The sequence below is a fragment of the Osmia lignaria genome, chromosome 4 (genome assembly GCF_051020975.1).
Source record: "Osmia lignaria lignaria isolate PbOS001 chromosome 4, iyOsmLign1, whole genome shotgun sequence".
In the NCBI taxonomy this organism is placed as follows: Eukaryota; Metazoa; Arthropoda; class Insecta; order Hymenoptera; family Megachilidae; genus Osmia; species Osmia lignaria.
Window position 1 is genome coordinate 12,038,460 of NC_135035.1, and position 27,141 is coordinate 12,065,600.

General features: G+C 37.6%; 1 protein-coding gene and 1 long non-coding RNA gene across 2 annotated transcripts; one reads left to right on the forward strand and one right to left on the reverse strand.

The window, feature by feature from the left end:
- The first annotated feature begins 367 nt into the window (after positions 1 to 367).
- On the forward strand, positions 368 to 4,802 carry LOC117603259 (uncharacterized). The gene is made up of 4 exons (XR_004581174.2): positions 368 to 597; positions 3,345 to 3,682; positions 3,970 to 4,119; positions 4,671 to 4,802. It is a non-coding gene; the product is annotated as an uncharacterized LOC117603259 (long non-coding RNA).
- LOC117603258 (uncharacterized) lies at positions 4,727 to 25,286 on the reverse strand. The gene is made up of 11 exons (XM_076688061.1): positions 24,735 to 25,286; positions 17,033 to 17,475; positions 15,252 to 15,544; positions 13,299 to 13,696; positions 10,761 to 11,102; positions 8,757 to 8,901; positions 8,227 to 8,620; positions 7,668 to 8,058; positions 6,674 to 6,886; positions 5,189 to 5,710; positions 4,727 to 5,059 (listed from the first exon to the last, which is right to left on the reverse strand). The coding sequence occupies exons 1-11, from the start codon at positions 24,900 to 24,902 to the stop codon at positions 4,727 to 4,729; spliced, it is 3,642 nt and encodes a 1,213-aa protein (XP_076544176.1). The 5' UTR covers positions 24,903 to 25,286.
- Between the last annotated feature and the right edge of the window lie 1,855 nt (positions 25,287 to 27,141).

The window sequence follows — 27,141 nt, forward strand, 5'->3', positions numbered from 1 at the left end:
ATGTAATTAATAAATTGAAATTTATTAAACGATGTTACGAAAGTAATGAAAACGTTAGCGTAACGCTTTTTCTAATCAAGCAACGTAAACTACTCGTCTCACATGTGGCTGGTAGACGCCGGCGTCGGTACCAGTCGACGCTTAGCGTCTCTTTCTCTCAGCTGCGCCGTTTCGATTATATTTAGCCAGAGTATTACGCGGTGCTTATTTAAAGAAACGGGAAGAACGATTCCCTCTTTTTTCCCCTCCCTTTTCCGCTTTCCCTTTCGACACGCTTTTCCTCCGCTGTTTCTCTTTCTCTTTTCTCTTTTCATCGTGAGAAAAAAGAGAACGATATCGGGAACGATTTCTTTGTCGTTCGAAACATTCTTCGGTGATGCGTCGCTACGCGAGTAAATTTTAGTTACCTCTCAGTTGCCTCTCTGTCGGGAACGGAATATGTATCTATGTTTCGTAGTATGCTTTGTACTCCCGTCATCTGGTTCCTACTTTGCTTTCCGATCAAAATTCTCTTGGTCATTGGGACTGATACACTAGACTGTTTTACTGACGAATATTGGCCCATACTTAGCGTCGGATCAAGGGTAGTTTTAAAGAGTAAATATTTCTGCTCCAAACATTTTTAATTACTAACATTAAAAACACTAAAATAATTCCTTTTATTATATCACATTTAATATTATTATAAGTTTAATTTAATCAAATGGCATTATATGTAGATTTAATATATTTTTACTGCATTTTTAACATAAGGATTTTCAGTTCGATAAACTCACGTTTTCCTCGCTTTATTCGTCCAATATATTCTTTTATGACCGATCTTCTTCTTTATTACAAATATCTTGGGAGACATTTATATGCAGCCTATGTCATCTTCGTAGGATTACAAACACCCTTCCAAGCTTCGCATTTGAGAGCATAAATTTAGTAGCAGCTTCGAGCTGTTGTGTATATCTCGAGGCAAATTTAGCGAATATTTATGCAAACATGGAATTACATTCACTGATAATACATTACCACTGTCGCTAACAACTTTATCTACACTTCCTATGAATTACGTGATAGTTAAATTTAAATAAAAGAAAAAAAAATTTCATCGGGATATATGTATGTAGGTAACATTTTCCAACCACAACGTCGCCGGATTAATCACGGACCTACTCTACTGTATTGGAAACAAATAAATGCTTCAATTACAACTGGATGGGTTTCTCTTTTTTACAGATGTTATCCAGTTATTTAACAGACACATTGTGTACTGCCGACGTTAAGTGAAAACAAATAATTCTTCAGCAAAGTGTAGTAATAGCTGTCATTTAATTGTCATAATTGTCACATCAACTTGAAGAGCAATTGATTCTATGTAAACTATTATTGATACTCGTTAAACGTTACTGTTAAATATAGTTCACTAACGATAAGTGGGGTGTATTTAAAACGGTGATATCCACGTGAAATGATTGACGTACCACTCGAAAAGCATCAGATTTATTTTAAACCAATCTCGAGAATTAAATTTAATATTATCATAATGCTAATAAGGTCCTACCTCGCAATCATGATTGCGTCACTGAATTGCAATATAAAATAATAATCCTTTTAGAATTTCAATTACATTTATCTCGAAGCTTATATTTTTATTTTATATAAATAAAAATTTATCGATTTTAGATACATTTATACCTATATTCGCTATATATTTAGAAAAAATGTAGCCTTCGCTTAAGAAATGGATTTCAAGGTTTGCAAAATATTCATAGAAATCGGGACCGATTTCTTCGCGATCGATTTTTTATATATAATATGTATAAATAAACGAGGAGAATTTACAAAGACTGGTGAATATAAGTATTAATTTTTTTTCTTTTTTATACTTAACTGTTAAGTTAAATTTATCAAATATTTCAAACGGATAGTATTTATTTGAAATATAATTATTTAAATCGTATGGTTTAGTAATGAAATAAAAAAAAAAAAAAAAAAAGATTAACTTACTTGAGCCAAATGGATTTAATTTTTGACTGGAATCACTTAAATCATACAATTTTAGGAGGGTGGTATACTTTTGAAACGTACTGTACCATTTCACACCGCTAGGGGATGTTTGGCGAACTGTGAAAGAAGCAATAATAGGATAATGTAGTCCAACAACTTACCGAAACTCTTCGTTTGTATCCTCTTATACATTTCCCCGCTGCTTTTCCGATGCACCATCCTGTGCGTCGCCGCCTGATACTTCTTCCGAAAGTTTCTCTCGCTTTCCGTCGATTCCTGAGAGCTTCTCCTCTCTTTAGCGACACTTTCCGGAATCTCATCATCGCCGTCCCTGCTGTCTGGCCTTTTCCACACGTGACTCTCTTCGAGGTCACCGATGTAAATCCATTCGCTACTCGTGTAGGGTTCCACGTAGCTGTCCTCGTCCTCTCGGCCTGACATTAAATGAAATAAATGAAAAAATAACATTGCCATGTCAGAGTGAAAATTGACTTGGATGGCTTGAGAAAAAAGATTTTGTTCGTTTTTATTCTGAAATTTATTAAGCCAGAGCAGTTCTTTTAACCCTTGGATTATGCACCGATGCACTGAATATGATTTTCATATTTTAAATTTTATTATAGAATATTTCTTTTATTACTATTTTTCATATAGGTAAAGATTAATCAAAATTCAATTTTCTAATTAAGGAAAGAATTTCTAATTAAACGTGGTAATATAAATAAGCAAATAAAGGAAGTCAATACATAAAATTGTAAATACGCTGTTTGCTCCTCCTTTACTGATTTTCATTGGACTTTAACGAACAGGGAAACGACTAATCACCTTAAAGGGAAGTAAATGGGTCCAGCGAGAAGTGGAAAACTTTTTTAATGAACGTCACTGAATCCACTCGATTTCTTTTTTTCTTTTCCTTTTTAAACCCTGTTTCATTACGTAACTTTTTTTTGCAACTGTATTCATTTTTATTTATATAATAATGGATTCTTGCGACAGGATACGAACACAGTTTACATATATATATATATTAAAATTTTTCAAACCGCCTCTCTGTGGTGCATTAAATCTAGTTCTATAATGCCATATTTCCTGGGAAAATGTAAGAGACAAAAAGAAATTATTTTTCCTAAAATTTTCAGACTTTAATTAAATATTTTGTATCATTTAATGGAATAATCAATATCGATACGTAATTATATCATACGGTAAAATTTAATTATCGTTAAAGTGATTGAAGAGGTGTCCCCTATTTGGCATACCTATTTAAAATTACACGCGTAAGTGACATCGTTTATAAAATAATTTAAGCGATTACCTAATTAATTACTTAATTAATACTTACCCGTAAGGATTTCCAAACTGACATCCGTGCTTCTCGCATGAAGCCTCTTCCTCCCAGCAGCAGTTTCATCAATGGATCCTCTGCTTCCGCGTCTGGAAGCGATCCTCTCTTCAGACTTCGCCCTGACGTCTGATCTGCCCGCGCTGCTTCGTCGATGCCTTCTGTCGCCACGATCCTCCGATCGGTACCTCTTGTCGAATTTCTTGTACAGCCTGTGACCGGACACGTGCTTCGAAGAGGATCGATGCCCTTCCGGGGAGTCCGCGAAACCTGCCGGTGGTCGAACGATCTCTTCCGAGACCTCGAGGTGGAGCAATACGATGGCACGCACGATAGAGAAAAGAGGTAGATAGACCGATAGATAGAGAGATAGATTGATCTAACCTTCGAATTTCTTTTTTCTTTCCTGTTACTCTACTGTGGCAACTTTTTTTTTGGCAAAGCTGGACAGTAATTGATTGTTTTATAATTACTTCTGTAATTGATTATTGAAAGAACCGATTAATTATTATTGACCCCTCAACTACAAAAGACGTAGGTATATACGTAATATAATTATAATTGTAATTAATCGGGTTACATTGTGTCCAACTCTGTCCTGAAATTTTTCGATTCTAATTTACTAATTACAGAAACAATAAGAAGAAAGGAAGAAATTTAAGATTCAAGCAACTATGTAACTACACTGTGCACTACAGCAGCGACAGATATTAAGACAATTGCTTGGAGCAATGATATATAGCAAACTAAACTAAATAAACAAGGATGGTGTGCTATTTCAGGTATTTAACATGATGAATATTGCATTGGAAACGACCGTATATGTAGCACGACACGTTATAATTGCAATCATTTCATGTTTCAATTTACACCTGCCACATAATGCCATATTAATATTACTCAAAATTTACCGCGATTATTATTTGTCTGAACACTATTCTTGTCAGATTAATTTCATTATCACATATTAATAATAATTTTAATATTTTTGAACAATAAACTTATTTCATTTGCCATATTTACCAATGTCCCAATTTTTGAATCTGACTTTTTCAATAGAACTACCTCAGAAACATTTACAGATATATCAATATAGACTCGCAAATTCTGCGATACGTTTGCATTATTGACTCCTCTGTTTAAGCATTTCAAACAACACACCTCCCTTATTTGAGTTACAATGTAGCAAACAACTCCAAGCAATTGCCCCGATACCCATCCTTGCACTATAGCTTTTATACGTACATATATGTAACTAACTCGATCGGTTTGTTCATTTACATACATCTAATCACCATTAAAACTACCCCAATAACTTCCTCTTCTATAATAGGTACATAGGCAGGTATATCAACTTTGTACCAGTCAACTTGTACCCTTTCCTTCCTTTCAAAGGAGGAACAAAGGAGTAAGCAATAAATAATTTACCTCTCTGCCACAATGATGACAATGTGGAGCGTCGAGCACGCTGATGGCAAGATATTGGTCCGCACCCTCGCTGTAAAAGACACTGTCGCTACCCGGACTGACGGACCTCAAGGATTCCGCTGAAAGAGCTTTTAATCTCGCTTCTGGGCTCTGAGACTCGACAATCAACGCCCGTTGCCCGTTGTGTCCTGGACTACGTTGGTAACGGCCCGGACTCAACCTCGAACACATTATGTCGTCCGCCGCACGTGATCTTCTTCGTGGCAGGCTGCCTGTTATGGCCGCGTTCTTATCCTACGCAGAAATCGGACACTCTGTCTAGTTGTAAAATTAAAAAGTTTCGAATTAAATTATCCAAATATTATCAATAAAAACTACTTATGAAATTATTCGAAATTTCAAAAGCCGCAATATCGCTCTCACCTCGTTACTTCTTCTCCTAGCAGAAACATAACCAGTTGTCTTCCTCCTGGGACTCTCCCTAGTTCTTCTATGTCTTCCATCAGTGCCATCGCGATGCATATGATGATGATGATGATGATGATACATATGGTAATGATGACTACAGCTAGAATCATCTGACGTAGGAATATGGCCAGTATCTTCAGCCTGATCCACACGCCAATCCTCTTTCTGAGGACTTCTAGTAATTTGTTGTTGCTGTTGTTGCACCTGCACCGTTTGTTGAGTAGCTTCCCGTTTCCTGTTGTTTTTATGGGGACTCTTGGCGTTCGTTGATTTTCCCCTCGGTCTGTGCCGATGGCTGGACGTTGGACTGACTTCAGCACTGTCCCCGTAGGGTTCTGGACTGCGCTCAATGTCCTGTGTGCTACCAAGGAAGTCCAGAGTGAAGGTCTTCCGGCGTCTACGACGTTCTTCCTCGCTCCAAGTTCGCGGATCTGGAGGAGATTCTGCATAGCCTCCGGAAGAGGAGCGGTGACCTTCCTGGAAGTGGATAGAACGGAGGAAGGATGCTGTAATTCAAAGATGCTTCGAACTTCAAAGCGTAGATTTAAGGATTTAAAAATTTTCTAATATGTAATATTAGAAAATGATCTTTTAACACGGTGATAAACGGAAATAAGTTAATATACACAATTTCCTCTGTACGTCGCGTCGTGTAAGTTTCGACTGTCACTATAGTAACGAGCAACTATTAAATTTCGTACAATACTGACAAGGACTGTTACAAAAGTGATATACGTACATACATACTTACATTGATTTTGATGACTTTGAAATAATTGTTCTGTACATATAGTATATGTTACTTGGATTATTTCTGACTTATAATAAACTTATGGTTATCAATAATGATGAAAAATCCGTCTGATATTTGTCTGTGTTCTTTCCTGTCGTATAACAATGTGGAGAGAAGGTGTTGCCAAGAAGGAGAGATTCTGAGTGACATAAGCGGCTTAAGAAAGGCTGACAATCGCTCGAATACGATGAACAGAGTAGTGGTCGCTTTTCGACTTCAACAACTGAAAAGTCTGCGCCCATTATGCCCAAGTTTTTTTCAGAGGATCCACGCTTTGAAGTGATGAAACGTTCTATTGTAAACATTCGTCTTGTTAGGCAAGAAGTACCCAGAAGATGCGTTATGCTTTCTTTCCCATAACAATGCACTCGTATATATTCCTTGCTTCTCTTCCCGCAAGGAAAATCTTCCAAACCGAAAATTCTGATCTTAATGAAACTTTGTGAAACTGTAGAGAACATCAAGTTGTGCGAGAAATAATTCTTTTTCCACCCAAGATTCACTCTGAGGGAGTGAAATCAATCTTTAAAGTTTAACGAATTTCTTTTAATATACATTCTTGGAATGTTCAGAAAGTTTCTTATGAATAAGAATGAAAGGAAACTTCATTGATGAATTAATTGGAATTAGTTTAATTATCGCCTTACGTCACGATCCAACTCCGTCTCTGAGGTGTGTCCGCTCGTAGGTGCAGTCTGTTCGTGTTCCTGACCTGGATCTATCATTGCATCTTTCAGATCGTAGCTACCCGAACTGCTGCTGCTACTGGATCTAGCCGGTGACGGAGGTACCTCCAATCCAAATGGAATTTCCGTTTCCTCCAGTATCGGCGGTGGACTACATGGCTCTTCAACGATGGCCTGATACAATAGATACGTAATCTTCACTTCACGTTGAATATTTTTTAACACTAATCTGATATGATACATGACTCATCGAGATCTATAATTTTTAAAAAATTACACAATTTACTTGAAATTTCTATTTCATTTCATTTCTTTTCTTTTCTTTGACTTGTTACTCCAGGCATAATTTATTTTTTTACAATTGTAAGTGGATTTTTCACTTATGATTTGCCTTAGATACGTCTTACAAGCTTATTTTTTTCTATACAGGAGAGGAGAGGAGAGGAGAGGAGAGGAGAGGAGAGGAAAGATGGTAAATAGGACGGCATCAAGTCAACATTATGCTTCTGAATCGAGCAAAATTTCACCAGCTGTCCTGATTCCTACGAGTTTCTTATTTGCAGAGATATATCTGCTATTCAAAGGATCGTCTATATATTTGTTGAAGAGGTATACGCTTCAAACATCGCAGATTGTACACGCTACATGAATATCAATACGATACAATATGTCATTTTTATTGTATGTATATTTGTACTAGTATTTTATTTCGTAGCGATGCTGATAGTACAACTAGCTGAGTAAGTGTTTAATTAAAAAATATAAAAATTTCACTATTACAGTATGCATAGTACAATGCAAACTTGATTGATATATTTAAAATATAAAGAGTTGAAGAATTAAAAGATCAGCTATTAGAAATATTTTATGGATATTGAGATTAAACCCGTAAATCGGCCAATTCTGAATGACAACCTACTCCGAAAATGAGAAACAAATAATAAAATACACTCACCTCGCTGCGAGCAAGGCTGTAAATTGAACTGGCACTCTCGAAGGAGCTTCCATCCGCAGCAGTGGCTGTTGCCGAGGCGGACGCCGCGGCGCTTGAAGTCTGTGGAGGCCTGGACCAGGAACTGGTCGTTGCGGAGGTGCCTGTAGTGGTCCCAGTCTCAGTGGAGGTGTTGGCAGTGACATAATCCTCGGTAGTCGAGGTTTCAGACAGATCGGTATTCGTTCGACCTCCCGAATCGGTCCTGGCCAAGCTCAAGCCGAATTCGCTCGAGGATTGCGATTGAGGCTGTGATAACGGCGGTCCAGGACTCGGACGACGAAATCCGCTTCTCGGTCTACCGTTGCTTGGCGTCAAAGGCGTCAAGGACGATTCGACGCTGAGAAGTAATTGCCTTTAAAAATTGCTCCAAACTGTACACGGGGTGTCTCTATCACGGTGCAATATTTGATGGATGGATTTGCTTGATATGTTAAAGCAAATAATTATTCACCGAGTTTAATCAGTCAGATCGAATAGTGTGAATGAATGAGTTCACATGGACTGCTATACACCTACATACCTTGGTGTTAACGGTTGAACAGGCGTTGCTGGCTCAAGGCGTATCCTTGGACTCGAAGGACGTGATTCAATGGTCTCTTCAACGTCCAGCGCCTCTGTGTCCATCGAGGATCGCTGTTGGTGTTGAAGAAGCAAAAGATGCCTCCTCCTCGAGGACGGTGTCAATAAGGCCAACGAGTCAACCTGGAGAACCGTCGCCTGTGACTCGTTCCAAATTCCATCGCTATGGTCCCTCGTGACGTCGTTCGTTAGCGAATCGCTCGAAGCAAACGGAGACGTGATCATACCGGAAATTCCGGTAGCAGTGAAAAGTAACGGACAAAGTGGCGCCGCTTGTCGCAGTGGACGAGTCGGTGATGCGTAGTCTTTGGGACTTTGTAAAATCTTTCGTGGTGCTGAAACATAATTTCTTTCTTTTTTTTTTTTTTTTTCTTTTTTTTTTTTCTTTTTAGTATATTTAATTCTATTAGAAGAAGAATTTTTAAACTACCTAATCTTGCAAAAATAATATGACATCATCACATTTCATACCTGCTACTGCAGTCGGTGATGTGGGTGATGTTGGAAGCGATCTTGGCAACATAAAATCATCGGACACTAAACCTTGCACACCATCCTCCAGTGATACGCTCCTCTTGCGAAACAGCCCTCGTCGAATGAGGTTCTCGTGAAACTCCTGCGATGATATTGGGAAATGACATTATGCCTTTTCAGTTTTATAATAAGGAGACATGGATTTAGAATCGTTTATAATTGGATTTTACAAAAAAGTAGGTAGTGCTTGATGAAATATGATTTTGCACAATATCAAATATTTTAGTATTACATTTTAAGTTTAAGTTGCAATGGCAAGCGATAAAATAAAGTGTTCCCTGTTTCATTTTTGTCCCGAATTTATTTGAAAAGTTTTGAAACGTGTTTACCATCGAAGAAGAATATTTTTTGCAAGAACAGTTTGCTGAAATTGGATTATTCTTATATTTTCTAAACAGTAAAGTTCCGAAACTCATTAAGGAGTGACTGCAAAGTTAATGGTTTACGGTGCAAGGTTATACGAGGCTGAAGAAAGTAATATCTACTTCCTTCAACGATTATGAAAGGTTGCTGTCTTCTTCAGTTAAAATAACTCTTCATCAGAGAATTCGTTCCTCAAGCACGGCCGATTAAAATTCAAGCACCTTGTACAGAGCAGCCTGCTCCTCGAGAACTTTCAATTAGTTTTACAATCTTCTCGCGAAATATAGAAAAAAGAAAAAAAAAAAAATACTTTCAATAAAGACATTATAGAGATTTATGTCCTTGAAAAAATTTTTAATTGGAACATTCAAAAAAATATTATCGTTTCTTCTAAATTAAACTTTGCTTAATTTTCAAAATCCTAATATAGAAAACATTAATATTAAAAAAAAAGTGAACAAATACATAGTAGACAATTACCTAGATTTAGAAAATAAAAGAAAATTCTATAAAGTTAAAATTGGACTTGCAATAATTATTATCAGAATCATATAAGCGACATGTATTTCTCAAGTTTAAGCAATTAAGGCAAAAAAGTTTGAAAGGTGGTTAAATTCAGATTGCATTGCGTTCAGTTTTAACGTGAAATTTATGTGGACTTCAGAAGTGGTCCGAGTTAGAGAAAAATTCGAGTCACTAGATTCAGATTTAATCCAACTTTAAGCATCAAAGTTTCCCTCATTATGAATTCTCAAACATCTCCTTCTTTCAAGTACCAGACGTTAATCTTTTATTTTTTAAGTAGAACATAAACATCCTGCCCGTATCTCTTTAATACACCTGTAATTTTATCGCTTTTCTCTTGCTAATATTTTCACAGCGCTTCCATAATTAATGAGGTTTTTCTACTGCTTTCTTATTAAGACACATGTAAATAATAAAGCTATAGAGGTTGCAAATTACAGTAGGTATAAATAAATATAAAAAATTTGATATTATTCGTAAATGTACTCTGATCGTTAAATATGCCTATAGATACCAAAGGGGTATTTTATAAAGTAATCGATGAATTTTTCATCAATATTTTAAGATATAAAACTGGCCAAGTAAATGAAAAGCCGATGGGTGAACGACAACGTTACGCATCAATTCAAAAAGGATGGAGTCATTTGAAAAGTTTGATAGATAGAGATTGCAAGATTTCTACTGATCGTGAGTGAGTCAGCAATTTAAAATCCTTTTGCGACAGCAATCTCGCCAGCCTATAATAGCTACATGTAGGTATGTACATCTGCGTAACAGAAATAAAAACGTATCGGAAAAAAATTTCTAACTATTTGATACATAACCAGTGGCATGAATTCCAATTAAACCTGTTATTCATTCTTTTAAAAAACTACCTATTATTTGAAACATGTAAAACAGATAGAAATATTCATTGCAAAGAAAATTTTTTCAAATATACCTACTTATTATTATTTCAATCTTTAGTAATTCCGTTATTAATGGGAGCATAATTTACTTTCTTTACGAGAAAAATAATTTCTACGATTTACACCTTTTTGTGCATTTGCTTACCTCTTCGGGATGATCATCGTGGGGCGAAGAAACTCGGAGCAAGGACAGGTCCTCGGGCGTCGAGGAGAATTGGACGGATGCTCTGACGGTCCTGCCCCATGGGTCCTGATGATTTCTTCTACACGTGTGAGGATAACTTGGTTCACCAGTTTCACCGACCAACTCGCGTCTTTCCACACGAATTTCTCCGTCGGAAAAGGTCTTTTGCAACGGTAGAAACCTTCGCGGTGATTGGGATATCCGGTTCAGTAGAGCTCGAACATCCGGCGACACTGGTGCAGGCTTAAAGTCTATAAGGATTTCTTGGTCATCTAAGTCGATGGATCTTCGTTGATCTTGAAGCTGGACAGAAAAATTAAGCGAGACAACAGATTAATTAATATTGTACAAATGTAAAAGAAATGTAAAGGATGTAATAAAAAAAGAAATCCAAAGGATAGAGCGTAAACTTTTTTTAGTGATTAAACTTTTTTTAATAAGATCACGTTTAATTAAAATTATTTACACGATAAAAAGAATCAAAGAATGCTTGTAGTAACGTGAAACCTAATTTCATCGTTCACCTGGTAGGTAGTACTAAGCAAAGTTAAAACGCGAAATGTCATGAAACGCGAAACATCGATCAATACGTTAATATCCGTAACGACGTGTGTCCTTTAATTACATTCCACTGGTGTGCTTTTGCTTTCAACTATCCTCTATTTTGTTAGCAAACAGTAACTCGATCATACTACCATTACAATCATCTATCAAATAGCATCGAAATTTGATTCTTGTTTGACCTTCCTGTTAATAGAGTGGAATCAACTGCCGATGAGAACGTGTTTCGATGATTTACATACATATGTAGAACACGCCCCGAAATAAATTAATTAATTCCGTTCAATTTCATTCAACGCGTTGGCTACGACGCGACGTTAAGATCAGTTTCGAACGGCACGTTTCTACGTAGACATACGATTGAAATTTATGTCAAATGGAAATTAATTGCGTTAGGAAATTGAATAATATCAATTATTTCAAACGTTGCAGAGGACTTTTTGCACCTCAATTTTGTAATATTTGAATTTTGTATTTTCCTTTTGTACTTAACACAGTACAGTTGTTTCCCAGATGTATCCGGAAAACATGTACCACTTTTTACGCAAACGATTAAAGGGATTGGACAAAAACGGGTTACGTTAATCGTTGTACGCCAAAAGCATTAACCGTACCGTAGGAGTCGAACCGGAAGAGCGACTCGTTGAACACCTAATCGATACGCCCACTATGACAGAGGCGAGATTTCATACGTAAAATTGAATCCGATGAAAGCGTTTGATCCGATGCAGAACATGCGATCGAATAATTCGATAGATTATTATTTTCGATTGCTCCCTAAGCGGTGGCGAAATTGGAATTTGTAATATCTTCTTGTCGAAAGCTGGGTATCAAGTGTGGTGATTCGAGCATCGCGAGCAGTCCTTTCAAGCTACTCTACTTCAACTAACACACAATCGATGTGATTCCGCTGGAACATTCAATGGACGTTGGAACATTCTATAGGAATTTCATTCACAAGTGGCATACATACGATGGATAAAATAATCGATACATTGAGATTGAGATACAGAAATTGCAACCCATGTAATATTACAATCAGGACCAGATTAAGAATTCCTTTCAAGTTAGTAGCTATGGAAATTGGCATATGAGCAAAAATTGTATTCACATTTACGTTAGATTAATGAGATCAGATTAAATTTCAAGTTATAATCAATGTGAAAAAATTATAAAATGTATAAAATTAATAGTAATATTTTAATGGAAGGTACATATTTTATAATGGTAATCAATTCCTTTGATATTTTAATCATTTAAATTCTGCAAGGCAAAGTTAATAGGTAGGTACGTACCTACCTATTCGATAGAGGTAGGTACGTAGGTACATACACCTCGAGTACTTTTTAATATTTCATATTTTCCTATGTCGCTCTAAATCCTCTTTTCCTCTTCCGCCTCGAGAATTACTTCAAATTTACGTACATCAAAATCTCTTTCGAGAACTCGACGATTTAACGGATTAAGCAAAGGGGGATGATCGTTGAGAAGCGTCGTTCAGAAATTATCTCACAATTCTAGTTTAAAAATGGGAAATATCATTAACTGGCATCGTGAATTGATTTAATTAATAATTCTAATTAGCCTGCTGTTGTAATTTAATCAGTTTAATCATGTGGAGAATAAATAATTGATTCAATGAATAATTAAATAATAACTAGAGAATGAAGTAGTAGGTATAAATCTTAGCGCTAAAGAGTATGAAATAATTTCTATTTCATTTATACCAATATTCCATAGCTATTAATAAAATCTATTTAATCGTTAAATAGTGTACTAAATACATTTCAAAGTTTTCAGAGGCGGCACTTTTCGTCTAACGATAAGGACAGAACCTTGTGTATAGATTTTCCTTATTGTAAGTTCTTAAAGTCTTAAGTCCTTCTTAAAAATCCGCCTTTTCTTAATAAATAGCAAAGTAAATGTCTATAAACTTACGACACTCGTTAGAGGTTCCGAGATGTCCCCATTAGTCAGAGCCTCCTCGGTAGCGGTAGTGGTGTACGGTCCTCCAGGGGGTGGCGTATCGACAAGGAAGGGTGACCTGGGTGGTTCCTCGCTCTGCGTCCTGTGAAGAGGTTCGTGCTCGGTTTCTTCTTTCCCCGGTGTGCCAGTTTGACCGCCACCCAACGGGGTACCCAGCTGACCAGCCTCCGAGTAACTTTTCGTCAATTTCCTGCCGTTGAACAGACCGTTTGTCTGGGCGCCTTGCGAGACCATCTTTACCCGGTGTATCGTCCTGGGGCTAAGGGTGACTGGGATGCGACCTCGAAACACCGCTGGCAACTCCGTTTGGGTTGCCTGTGTCTTCATGGTTCCTCGCTTTGGTGGCTTTTCTGTAACGTATTCCTTATTAATATCAGAAATTAGACATAGCACGAAACAGTTTCCCTGTTTCCTATTCCTATAATAAACTGAAATTTCATTTCACGAAGAGCCATCTTACATAGGCGATGCTGGAAAACGATCCCCCATCAAATAATACTAATCTATCGAATACTTTATTAGAGACATATCTGTACAGAGGGCAATAAGAAATGGATTTCCACCGACATCGATATTAGGCTGGATAACATGATTCAGCTGATAGTCGTAATTCAACGTTCGTTAGGGATTAATTGAGGAAGCAGAATTAATGCTTTCACCAGGACCAGTGTAATGTCAATCCTACGTACGAAACTATTCCGAGTCGTTATCGTTTCCTAGACTAGTTCAATACTGGCTCTCATTCGACCGGCTATATTGGCAATTTGGTAGCTAATATTGAGCTAACAGTCCCTAGGCAAGGAGTTAATACTCTTGGAGACTCCGATAATCTGCAGCTGATGTGGAATAGAAATGGAAACGAGCTGCTGCTGCTGCTGCTGCTTCTTTAAATGTAATGGCTCCCTCGAGGCGCGAAGATTCATGAGAATGGGAAGAATTTCACGGTAGAACAGGAAATAGCGTTTTTATCACCGTTTGTTTAGGTTCTAGGAGTTTAGCTTAATGGTGTTCTTTAACCCTCCGACTGCAGATCATGGAGAGAGCCTTAATTTTAATTTTAATTTTAATTTTAATTTTAATTTTAATTTTAATTGAATTTTACACTGTTCCCTTAAAAATTATTCTTGCAATTATGAGACTGTTTTATAATTAAACACTTGTACCTAATTGTAAACATTGTTTTACATAATTGTACATAATATTATATATTTATTTATGTAATATTATCGTGTATCATACTATACATATAGTACCTATAATTGTTTCTACTATAATAGTCGTTAATTCTACTGCTGCTACCAATATATGTATGTACATAATAAATTCTTGCAACGAGTAACACAAAGCCGTAATTGCACGAGCCTTAACCATTGCGAAACTTCTAGCTCAATGATCTAACGCGTAGCTTGAAGGTAAAAGAATTTCAAGCTCGCCATGCTATTGAAACATTTTATCTAAAGAGTGCTTTTAGACCAACGTACAGCCATAGTTTTAAGTTACATCAGAGGGCCTATTTAGTTACACGGGCAAATGTGTACGTGGCCTTTTGAAGAACGGACAAGGCTACGCCTTTCTGTGAGAAAATGAGTCAAGAGTCCGTTTGAGGAAGAGTGTGAACGCGTGAAAATTGACTTTCAAGGCGATGTCATGAGATTTATGGAAACTGAAAGAAATTTACTTTGTTTCAAATTCTGAATTTTACTTCTTTTGCCATAATTTCAATATAACCATATGTATTTTAGCGACTGGCGATACTTCGTTCCCTGCGATACACCCTGCCGTTACGCGACTCTGGGATATGCGATTTGCGATAAGCGAAGGATAAGTTAACCATTACACAAAATTTTTCACTATTAACTAGTGAAATTTTATATAAGAATATTTATGTAAGAAAAAACAACTTACCAAGGACAAGAACACGGGGCTCACTAGTTCCATAGGGGTGCATCAGAGGTAAAGTTGAAGGTAGCATCGCATTTTGCATTGTTGGCTGTGAATCTATAAGGCGTTCCTGATTTTGTGGTCTTGGAGGACTTCTACTCCTTGGAACGTCGAAGGATGTAAGGGTATGTGATCTCGCGAAGCTCACGTGCTTTGTTTTTGGCGCTTGCGCGGAAGGTGGTGGGGGTGCAGGTGGCAGAACTGGTCGAGGACCTTCCAATTTTGTTGATTCTTCATCCTCGGGAAGCCAGGTGTACCTGGTGGGAGAAGACACTTTTCAAGTATGAAACAAGGTTTTAAATAAAACTATGGTAAATAATACATTAGAAATTATTATTTAATAGATATTGTCCGTTTTAAATACTTGTTTCTAATATAGGTACCTGCTATTGTACCTACAACTATATGCATTCTTTTCCCTGGTAGGAGTTCAACAGGTACCGCAGTGGAACGTTTCATAACCGCGAGGCAAAGAATGAACGTTAACGATCTAAAGAAAGCCCATCATCCCTTTTTTCAACCAGTTGACATTAGGATTAAAGTATGCTGCTGGCTGAGACTTCCCAGTTACCGGGCGGCTTAATTAACCGCTTAAACAATAGTGACATTTATTTCAACGCCGGAGATATTCTAACTTTTTATTAATACGCCAGAGAAACGTTCGCGCAGATATTGCCAGACACCATGGTTACAACATTCTCATTTCCATTGTGTCGTCCGCGCGCCGCGCCGATCTTCACACGCGTGACAGCCATTATCTTGGGAAAAGTGGGTGACAGCGCGTTGCTTCTGCGACCCAAATAAATTGCATTTAAATTTCATGCATTTAGATTTCACACCCCTTTCCCAAGGAACGTAATAACGCCGGAAGAGAGAAGACTGCCATTTCTTTACTCTGATTTTAATGAAATAAATCCAGCTTTTATTTGTTCGTATTTTTTAGACGGGAAGAGGTAGCAAGAATAATTTTCAAAATAATTCTATGAAATAAAATAGAATTTCAAAAGTGTCTAGATTTGCTCCAAAGGCACCCTCTATAACATTGATCAGCCACATGATCACATTTATTTCCGTAGTCACCCCGATAACGTATAAATACAGTAATTTACCCCATGAACATAATTTTTCATCGATCCTATACTATCAACCTTGAAACATCCTCGTCATCGTCGTTACTCGTGACTGGGGCCAATCGGAAATAAACTGAATCTCTAGAAGCGCCACGAGACCCATATAACCCCTCGCTTTTCCCATACGTTGCTCCATAACAAGCACTTTCTGAAAACTTTATCTCAGACACCGTACGCGTTGAAAAGTTCCCGAGATCCTTTTTAAGATTCTATCAGAGTCCCTCTCTTTTATGTCTTTTTCTAAATGGTTAATTTTCTTTGCTGCCACTTCGGGATATTTACGTCTTGGAATCACGGCACCGTGAAGGATCAGATATTTCATCGGACTGCGAAAGCGCCTTTACGTTCCAAGAATATTATCGTCGTTGCAGCGAACGAGGCATTAAATTTGCTGTGCGATCAAGTATTAATTTTTCATGGCTGAATGCTCCTTTTTTTAATTCCTTTGTTCTCTGAATTTTATTGCATACGAATAAGAATCTATGATGCTTGGACTTTGCAGGATAACATTAATTAAGGTGGGTGTGTGCGTACATACATATTATATATTAATAAGATATTTGTAAGAATATTTAATATTTAAAGAACAAGAGGAAAACAGACTACTATACTTACCTTTTCGGGTCAGGAATGGTGCAAAATGACCTAGGTCTCCTTCGGAAGAAGGAACTCTCTATCCAGTCAGCCTCCTCCTCAAAATCATAACGTGACAGCCCCCTCGCATAACCGGGGTAAGGTTGCCGGTACATGATCTGGAGGGGTCTTCGAGGATAGGGGGCGTCACAGAGGTTTTCATCGCTTGGCACGCTTCTCACACAGGCAGATAAAATGGAGGTCCTAGCTGCGCTGCATGGAGAAGGTCCTCTAGTCGACAGGCACCCAAAAAAACCACCGCCAGATTTTTCTACCGCATCCAATTGCCGACTGGTTATGCAATACTGTTCCTTGATGTCCTCGCGAGAGTACAAAGGAGTTGCCCTTCGATCCCAGTCGATGCTAATGTTACCACTAGTCGCGGTGAAACCGCCGTGCAGATCCACCTGGGTCGAGACGTCCACCTGTCACGCACACAACGTTTAGTTTAATTAGTGGAAAATCGATGGAGGACGCGTGGTAGTTTGATTGAAAACGTCGCTGCATGGCCGAAACTAATTCCACCAGTAGCGAACTAACTGACCGCTCGTTTGGCAACTTGCTTTTCCAACAAGTTTTCTTCAACAAAATTCAGATCTATGCTCGGATCTACGACTGCCATTTATACTGGGAAAAAAAAAAATTTATACTGGCTGCGCCAGTATCAGTGACAGTTGATCAAACTGATAAAATATTGAAAGCCGGGCTACGATGTAGGTACGATTGAAAAAAAACCGTTTTCATGCGATGAAAAATACCGTCAAAGCGACTGCATCCTCTGTCACAATACACTTCGTCCCATCTCGCCTCCCTTGATCACCCACGGGAATTTATATTTCAGCCTTTTAACGAAATTCACGACATCGCTGCGACGCTGTACACGTCGCATCCCGTCGAGTCGACCTTTGACGATAGCCGTCAATTCCTAATAGCTCGCTGGCTAAAAGAGAGGCGAATGTTCTTTTCATTAACTATCAACGTCTGTTCCAGTTCTGATCACACTCGATCTTTCGAATAAATCGATACTACCTGTCAAGCGAAAATTGCTACGCTATTAGCATCACTGAAAAAATTCATACACGAATTTGAAAAAGTTACATGCTACGCTATGCTAAAGAGATAAGCCATTTTAAAGCTTTCAAAAAATTCGTCCTTGTTTGTTCATGGAGGTTGTGTCCATAGGAGTCCATCTCTTTTACTTATCTAATTAGAAATACCTACACATTTTTATTAAAGTGAAGAAGAAATTATAATACCAATTATAATTTTTCAAATGTACTATATCAAATAGAGCCTCTCAGTTTCTATTGCTTAATATTAATTAATCTACTGATGATTGTTTAATAATTCGTATTAAACTGGTTCGATGATCGATGTAACGTCGAACGATGTTGTTAATTTTTGATAGACTCGAAAGAGGGCTGGTTTCTGGCGGCGGGGGTGGTCGTTTTAACGCGGTCGGGTTTGGAATTATTATCGCGTAACCGTCTGACCGGAATATCGGCTCATTATTTCGTTCGATATCACGCGCGAAAGCTTTAGTTTTCACGGTGTCGATATAATAAAAGGTCGCAAGGCGAGACATCAGTGTAATTGCAACCAACCTGGTCGCTCGACCATTGTATTCAACTACGTTGAAATTCTTAATTAATCCCTAACGACCAATTATCGATTTTTTTGCTGCATGGAAATGCGGTCGGGACAAGTGATCCCATCGTGTAACTTTTTTTTATTCCCTTGTCATTTTTGCGATATAACTTTTTACGTTGTTCTGCGGTTGTTAGCCGATATTTCATTAACCCTCGGACGGCGGGTCATCAAGATAGCCATCATTTTAATTCAATTTTATATATTTTATGTTATCTTCATTTTCTAAATTTTACATTGTTTCTTTATAAAATAAAAAAATTGAACAAAAAATATTTAATACTCTCATTAAAGGATATTAAAAAAGAGTACCTTAGAATAAAACTTCAGAGAATAGTGTAAGATTTATGTGGAAAATTAGTTATAATACTTCATCGCATAATTACACTTATTAGGTAAACTGTTGTTCACGACATACCCTTTTTGCTCTATATTTCTTTTCCACATTCATTTCCATTTAAGTATTACGTATTACGTATTACGTATAACAATAAACAACTAAATCGTTACAATCTACCTAATTGGCAAAGTTTCAAGTCAGTTATCCTACATGCTCCATGTTCAGTACCTATTATTTGTAAATTATTGGTAAACCTTAATTTTCTTGTTTCAAACATTATATGTATACATACATATTTAATCATGCATAATATGCTGCTGGTCAGAGTTCAGATTAAAATTAATATACATATAGTTATTCAAGGTATTATCCAATAAACTCCTAACGTAATTCTCTTATGTATGCTTTCGAGAGTGAAAATTATTGATATTATTACTTGGAGCGTTCACTACCACAGTAGAAGAGATCGTATTTGGTACGACACATCTCATAAATAATCACTTATAGAAACAAACAAAGAAAGTATTCTCCTTCAATTAGCCATAAGATTCTTCAAAATTCATCACTTCCGTTGAAAATTGGAAAATTTCAAAGAGATAGCTACCTACTTATGTTAGTACCGGAGAAAGAAGAGTCTCTTCTCATGAATGGAAGAATGGATAGTTGATTTAACAATTGTAAGAATCAGAATAGACGAAATCGCTTTCGACGTTTCTATTCGCTGAAAAACAACGGAGAGGCGTATTATTCCCTGTAAAATGTATGCATATTTTTTTTTATCACAGAAAGAAACGTGAAACTTCTACTCCAATAATTCTCTTTGTTATAAAACCTCGCAAAAGGGCGAACAAAAATGTTCCGTAACGAAGATCAATACGTGATGCGAGGTTCTTATATGCACACCAAAGAAATTCTTTGACAGGACATCGGATAACATCGTGTTTTTCAACAATGTGCAGTATGAATCAATGTTAAAGTGTTGAAGCTGCGATGGCGGACTTTTTAACGATAAACCAGAGTTAAACTAAAAATTTTCCAGTTAAAAACGGGGAGGACGAGGGTTTCTTTTTTTTTTTTAATTTACATCCCTTATCGTATAATAAAATTTATCAAACAGGGAAGAATATTTAAATAAATGAACATTTTAAAAGGTTACAAGTGTTTTCGCTGACAGCCATCGAAAATATACCACATCTCGCGAATGTACTTGCTCGTGACAGTATGGTGGTTACATGATGCAGTAAATCTTTCTCCAATTTTCCCATCTGCTGGAAACAGCGCAACAATTTCGACTTTCATAAACATTTCCCAGTCAGCAACTTCGTTACGTTACTCTCGCGCTGGAAAATGCTTCGTCGTCTCGTCCAAATAAAACATAACACTGTCCGTTTACAACTTTTAACAACCTTTCTGTGAAATTTATTCTGCAAAACGATAAACTGGAATTCTGATTTTTATCTCTGTTACCGGTGTTCATTCATAAATGGACCACGATATATTCATGCAATTAAAGTACCTATACAGGATATTATTAAAAAATAATAATTAATAATATCTTTTATTCTAATTGAATTAATTGTTGTTAAAGTAATATATTATAGACTTTTAAGAATTTAGAATAAAAGTTGAACAACATTAATATCGCTTCCGGTAATAAAAAAGTTTCTCTACTTTCTTTAACAGTAGCTGTTTCCTTTGTTGCATACCTTTCTGAATGTAAAACACTCTTCCCCGATATAGGTATAAGTGTATCAGTACACTTGATCCATTTTAATTCCTAAGTGTTACCTTGTAAGTATGTATACAACTACAATGAAACAAAATGAAACTGGTGAAAACTAATTTTCTTGTTTACAGCTACGATTGCATCGATTGCAGAAACAAGAAAATTCCTGTGGTTATTGGAAGTTTCGCAATACAATATAGTGCAGTTACAAAAATAGATTGCAAAATAATCTAATGGGTGTAATTTAGATTTAGTATAAATAATAAAAATAAGACTCTCTATTGTACAAATGTGGTTGCGCCATTGATAACTACTGCGATAGAATAATACCAAAAGTATAGTCTACCTACATACATTAACCAGATGATTTGCATTCAGTCAGTGGAATTACCTTTACAACGTAGAAATTACTAACGAAGGTATAAAGAATTCCATTTCTCTAATTCCAGCCACACAAAGCGACCCCATAACTGAACTCTACGTAATGGTAGAAGCAAGCATTATCGAAACCATACCGAACGCGTTCGAATTCTACAGAATAGCTTCGAATAATGCTGACCTGGATACAATAGGAATGAGGACAATAAAAAATTTGAAAGCTTCGACGAACAGTTTTAACCCATACCCATCTTCTCCACCATGTTCATTTAATCGCGTATCAACGGATTACCACCTTTTCGGATGAATGCAAATCGAATTAAACGGCTTAACGTTCCAAAATAACGTTCGGTACCTACATATACGAACAGGGTGGGCCACGCAACTGTTTCAATCATGAAAGAGATTCTCTCTCAACTTTCTCTCTCTGGGCGATAGCCCAGAGAGATCTTCTCCTCTCCTTTCACCCTTTATTTCATTAGCATTCTTTCCCATGGACGTGGTTTCATCGAAATTCCATCGTTGATATCAACAAAAGGTGTTCCAGACCAAATGACAAGCGCATAATCTCTCCCATTGGGAAATTTTCTAATCCGCGAAAGATGCTGAAAATTCCTCGCTGCGTAATTCCATTTATTGGAATTCGAGCGTGAAAAGATCAACAGAAAGGACCCCTCGACGGGAAAATGGAACAAGCCCTCCCTTCCCTCTCTCTCTCTCTCTCTCTCTACCGCCTCTTTTATAGCTCTCTTTCTCTCTATCTCGATAAAACTGACCCACATTCGATCAGCGGGAAACGAGTCTTCGAGTGCATCATCGAGGCGCACCGAGCACTTATTCGAAAGACGAGAGGATGACACGCTGAGTCGCGAGCTTCGATTCGAGGTCGTGCACCCTTCCATTCGACGAGCAGAATAAAAAAGAAAAAAAGAAAAGAAAGAGGAGAAGTAGAAGAAATGAGAACTCCTCGAGCGGTAATCACGATTAATTAAAGGCTTTAAAACTAACTCGAGCCCTTACGCTTTCCACGCCCTGTATGACACTTTCAATACCTGTAAAGCCTTAACGCTGCCTTTCAGAGGATTCCTTCTGAATTACGGCTATCATTGTTTATTGAATTTCCCAGCGATAATTATCGATCCCCTTCCCGGTTTACAATCCTTATTAACGGACAATTCTCATCGGGGTTTAATTCGTCGACCTCGGTTTCAGAGGTTTGAGGTTTCAAGACGTACCGTTGATCGATCGAAAAGTGATTCGTGCGGTACATTACGAGATTAGGATTTTACAGTTGTAAAATATCGTGTTGGTAAATCTAACACGATTTATTGATATAAAATTGCAGCAAAATCCACCCTTTTTACACGAGTAGTAAACTATCGAGAATTCTCTGAATAAACCAGTTGCTTCTTCTATAAGGAGTGAAAATTTCATCATGCTTGCTCATTTGATTTGATCATACGGTTCGCTTTGGAGTTTCATATGTATCTTGTGATTGCAACTCGTCAAACTAATGCAAAAATTGATGTAGTACTTTCTGGACTACCCTTGATACGGGACTAGTCTGACTACATACGGCATACATAATCATTATTTTACACTATTTTTTTTTCTTATCAAATCTATATTTCAAAATCCACCCTTTGATATGCTACAATCTGATACTTTTTTCTTCTATAGGTACACAATTTTATTGTGTATACGATTCGTATGCACTTGATACGATATGATGATCCATTATCCTACTGTCATTCTACAATGGCAAGATACAATTGCATTTGATGCTTCCCTTGGTAACATATCTGCCATGCCTCGTTTGTATAGTAATCCAAAGATATCGAAATTAAATTATTGCAGCTTGTTATAATCTCCCTAATTTTATTTTTAAATATTCCCAAATATTCTTCATCTAGAATATTTCATTAATTCTGAATAACTCTGCTACTATATTTTCACAAGAGGAAGGAGACCCTGCTCGCCCATAGCATCGTTATGGGGACACCTTACATATGTAACAACCGTAAGGTCGATTATGCTTATGCGGTGTTGAGATGCATCTGGTGTGTTTATATGCTATCTTCTCTTGTTACGTATGATCGAGAGATTTTCAAAAGTAGCTGAAGAATCTGTCAGGGAATATTAACCACCTTCCGACTTTCTTCCATTTTTATGAAACACGAATTTTATCTATGATATCTGCTTGAAAAGATATTCGACGTCTACTATTTTTTATCAACAAAAAATCATAGCAGTTCGTATACATTACTCTCCACAAGTATTTCAATAGTTTCACATTATCATCAAAATACAATAAAATGCAGTTTAAATAAAACTTTTCAATACAACTTTAAATTGAAGGTAAATTAAAAAATATACATAATTCATAAAATCCATATCCATCGGGAAATACATAGATATATTTACCGATAAAGAGTGCAAAAAATATGAGACAACAGTTAATCAGATCAACAGTTGTTGATGAACTGACGGGTTAATTACGAAGTAGATACCGTCACAATTCCGGTACAAATTAATTCGCCCATCGATTCCGCGTCTTTTTGCGTCAACATTTAATAAGAAAAAAGAAAGACAAAACCGAAATAAATCGATTGATTTAAAAGATTACGAGTTTCTTAGAAAGCACCTCGGCATCCATTCATTCATGAAATTTCCCGTACGTTTTTTCGTCTGAACGCCCGAGAAGCCGACCTAATATTTCTTCGCTGAATTTAACAATAATTTATTTGCGACCTCGAACATTGAATTGCAAACGTACGACAACAAAGGTAAAATGAAGAGCAACGAGCAGAAATTGTCGCGTGGAGATCAAACGAGATCCCTGAAAGAAATGAAGAGGAAGAAGGGATGGGAGGGTTAAAGGTTTCGCTTGAGAAAATCAGAGCGAACAATTTGAAAATTACGAAAAGTGTTCCAGCAACGAGAGTGGAATTTTTAAAAAATTTCAATGGGAAATAAACTCTGTTGCGCGGGCAGATTTTTCAATCTTTATCTGTTTAAAGACGCGTTTTGAAACGGTACTTCCTTAACCCTCGAACAGCGAACCATGAAGACAGCCCTAATTTTAATTTAATTCTGTGTTTCGTATTTCATTTTCCAAGTTTTATACCGTTCCTATCAAAATTATTAAATATTATACATAACAAAAAAGATTAATTGGAAATAATCGAATTGCGGTGAAACTTTTTGAAAAATTCAAATTTCCAAGGGAGGGAAAACTGGGACAATTAACCCGGAACCCGTGAACTAAACAAGCGGCAATATTCTAATCAGACAAAGTAACTTTTAACTCGATAAACACCAGAGGGGATTCAATTTATCGACAACAGTCGAGCACAAAGCGACGTTATAACAGGCTGGGAAACACGTTGGAAAAAACCAAAAATCGAAAAGCGAGAGAAAAGAGACTGGCCAACAATACGCGCCAACGAATTTCCATACGCGACGGCAGGTAAAGCTGTCAGCCAGATAACTACATACAACCCTTTCGATCCAACTGTCCCTTTGGGAGGGATAAAAAACAGTTGGAGAAATAAACAAAATAGTCAGCGTGGACGGTGTGTTTTGTATTATACCTGAGGATGATAGATCGAAGTAGTCTTGCCATCTGCTCGGATGCTGGGAGGTGTAGTGATGTTCGCGTTCGGCAGGTCCCTCGGGTTCATAGCAATTTCGGGGCCAGGATGTATCTTCCTGATCCCTTGGGTACCAGCCGACGGTCCCATGCTTGGGGCCTTTACCATCGTCGGCCGCACCCCGAACTTGTTCGTCTTCGACGCGGTCCGAATTCACGACAGCAGGGCAAACACGCACGCACGCACGGACGGACGCACGCACGCACGCACGCACGCATGCACGCACGCACGCAACCACTCGAGCAAGCAAAGCAAGCACACTGGCCGGTTCTATCGATCTGTCCTCCTCTTGTTTCCCCTCGAGAAACACGAAAAACGAAAGGAAACCAGCTCCTGGTCCTGACGGTCGGACCAAGGAGGACCCGAAACGGTGGCACTCACCACCCAGCGTCCTCGTCGACTATCTCCACGTTCCGTTCCCTCCCTCGAACATACATCGTCCCGTTCTGCCAACTTACCCCGACCTCCTCCACCGACGCCAGCGCCGCGCCAATCATCCCCGAAGCTCGCTGGATCCTCGCTCGACGAGAGAGGTCTCCCCGCTAGCGCACCCTCCGACTCCGACTCCGTCCAGCATCTGATCTCGCGGGGATGGACCAGGACAATTTCGCTTCGCTAATGAATGATACGCCTAAATATTTTCCTTAATTCCACCATTTTCCACCATTAATTGCAATTACTGCCAACAACGAATTTCTCTCAACGAAATCATCTCTCTGCAACTTTCATAAGAAATTTAAATATTAATCAAACAAATGGAACAATTTCCGGTTTTATACCTCTTGAAATTCCAAATACATAAAATTTCCAAAACGTACAACGTTCAACACCCCACGAAGAGCGGACTCATCGTTTCGAGTGTTCTCTCGTCGAAGGTCGTAGGGTGAAAAAAAAAAAAAAGAAAAGAAAAGAAAAGAAAAGGAAAGAGAGGAACGGAAGAGCTTGGAGGCTGATCGTCGCGACGAGGGTGAAGACCGTCCGGCGAGGGAGAGTTTCAGATTAGGGAAGGAAGGGAAGTGAAGGGAAGGGATGAATGGATGGCAGAGATGCATAGAAGAAATTGAGACGGGTGATCGTAGCTGCCGTTATCGCCAAGGGAATCATGGGGGTGAAAGGCGAAGGGGGTCTCTGACTCCCTGTTTGCGTTTCCTTTGCCTTCACGCGCCTCGGATCGTTTTTGCTGCTTCTAACCCACTCCAGAAAAAAAATCCAAGTTACGCAAATGCTTCAGTGTACTAACTCAGGAGCTGAAAAAAACCAAAAAACCTTTATCAACAACAGTGTAAATAAGAAGAAAAAGTACTATACGAAGTTACATATACGAAGTTTCAATATCAACCAAAAATTGATCCAACTTCATTTTTCGACAAAAAGTACAAAATACATCAGGTGCCACCTACAAGCTGACGGATTGGAAATTGGAAAAGAGCGTATTGGTCGAAAGATATTGTAGTTGAATGGGGAAAAAACGAAGACTGAGTTTTACGTCATCAAGCTATGGAGGGAATGACGCCTACGTGTCCATTGGATGCGTACGACTACCGAGGAAGGGCCTACTTTGTAGGGTGTAAAAAAGAAATGTTGTGTCACGGCTTTTTCAAATGAGATTCTATATTTTTAGATTGGGAGAAATATGTTGAAAATTGTTTTCCTCGGCAAAAATAACTTTTATTTTGAAGTTCGAGGGGGAAATACATATATTTCATTACGTCACATTTAATCCTGGGAAGATGAATAATGATCTGTAACTATGTAGTATGATAAATGGATATAGTGTTATTTTGGCTCATAACAATGTTGTTATAATTGTGTATACAATTTGCATAGACATTTTTGTAAAATCCTGAAATTTCATTGATTGAGAATGTCATTACCCGCAAAAATTTCGTCGATAGATAAAATGATTGATCCCAACTGCAGTAGCAACCTATGTCAATAAAGAGTCCGATGATAAGATTGATTACTATCAAAATTCCTGTTGGCAAGGAAGAGATAATTTCTTTTTCTACAGTATGAAAGTTATCACATAGAGGGCTGATGCTTTGCGGTTTATCGACTGCTTTGACCATTTTTATCGACGGAACATTGCTATTCCGTGTCACCGACGACACCGACGACACCGACGAGATACTGTTAGACAGACACCCATGGTTGAAGGACCTATTTTACCATTCATAGATATTAAGAAAGCTGTCATATTTAACAAATTAAAATTTGCCAATCAGTTCCAGTGGTAGAAAAATGATGACAAAAATTGTATAGAATATACATATGTATGAGGCGTTCCTAACAGGAATTTATATACTAGATAAGTATCGAATGCCTACCGTACTGAAAAGGGGAAAAT

Bases quoted from the DNA above. Each gene is read 5' to 3' on its own strand.
- LOC117603258 (XM_076688061.1), bottom strand. From the start codon at position 24,902: ATGGTAAAGGCCCCAAGCATGGGACCGTCGGCTGGTACCCAAGGGATC. The intron at 17,476-24,734 runs GTATAATACAAA...TGTGCGTGACAG, and splicing joins CTTCGATCTATCATCCTCAG to GTGGACGTCTCGACCCAGGT. The intron at 11,103-13,298 runs GTAAGTTTATAG...TTTTCTGTCCAG, and splicing joins CGGAACCTCTAACGAGTGTC to CTTCAAGATCAACGAAGATC.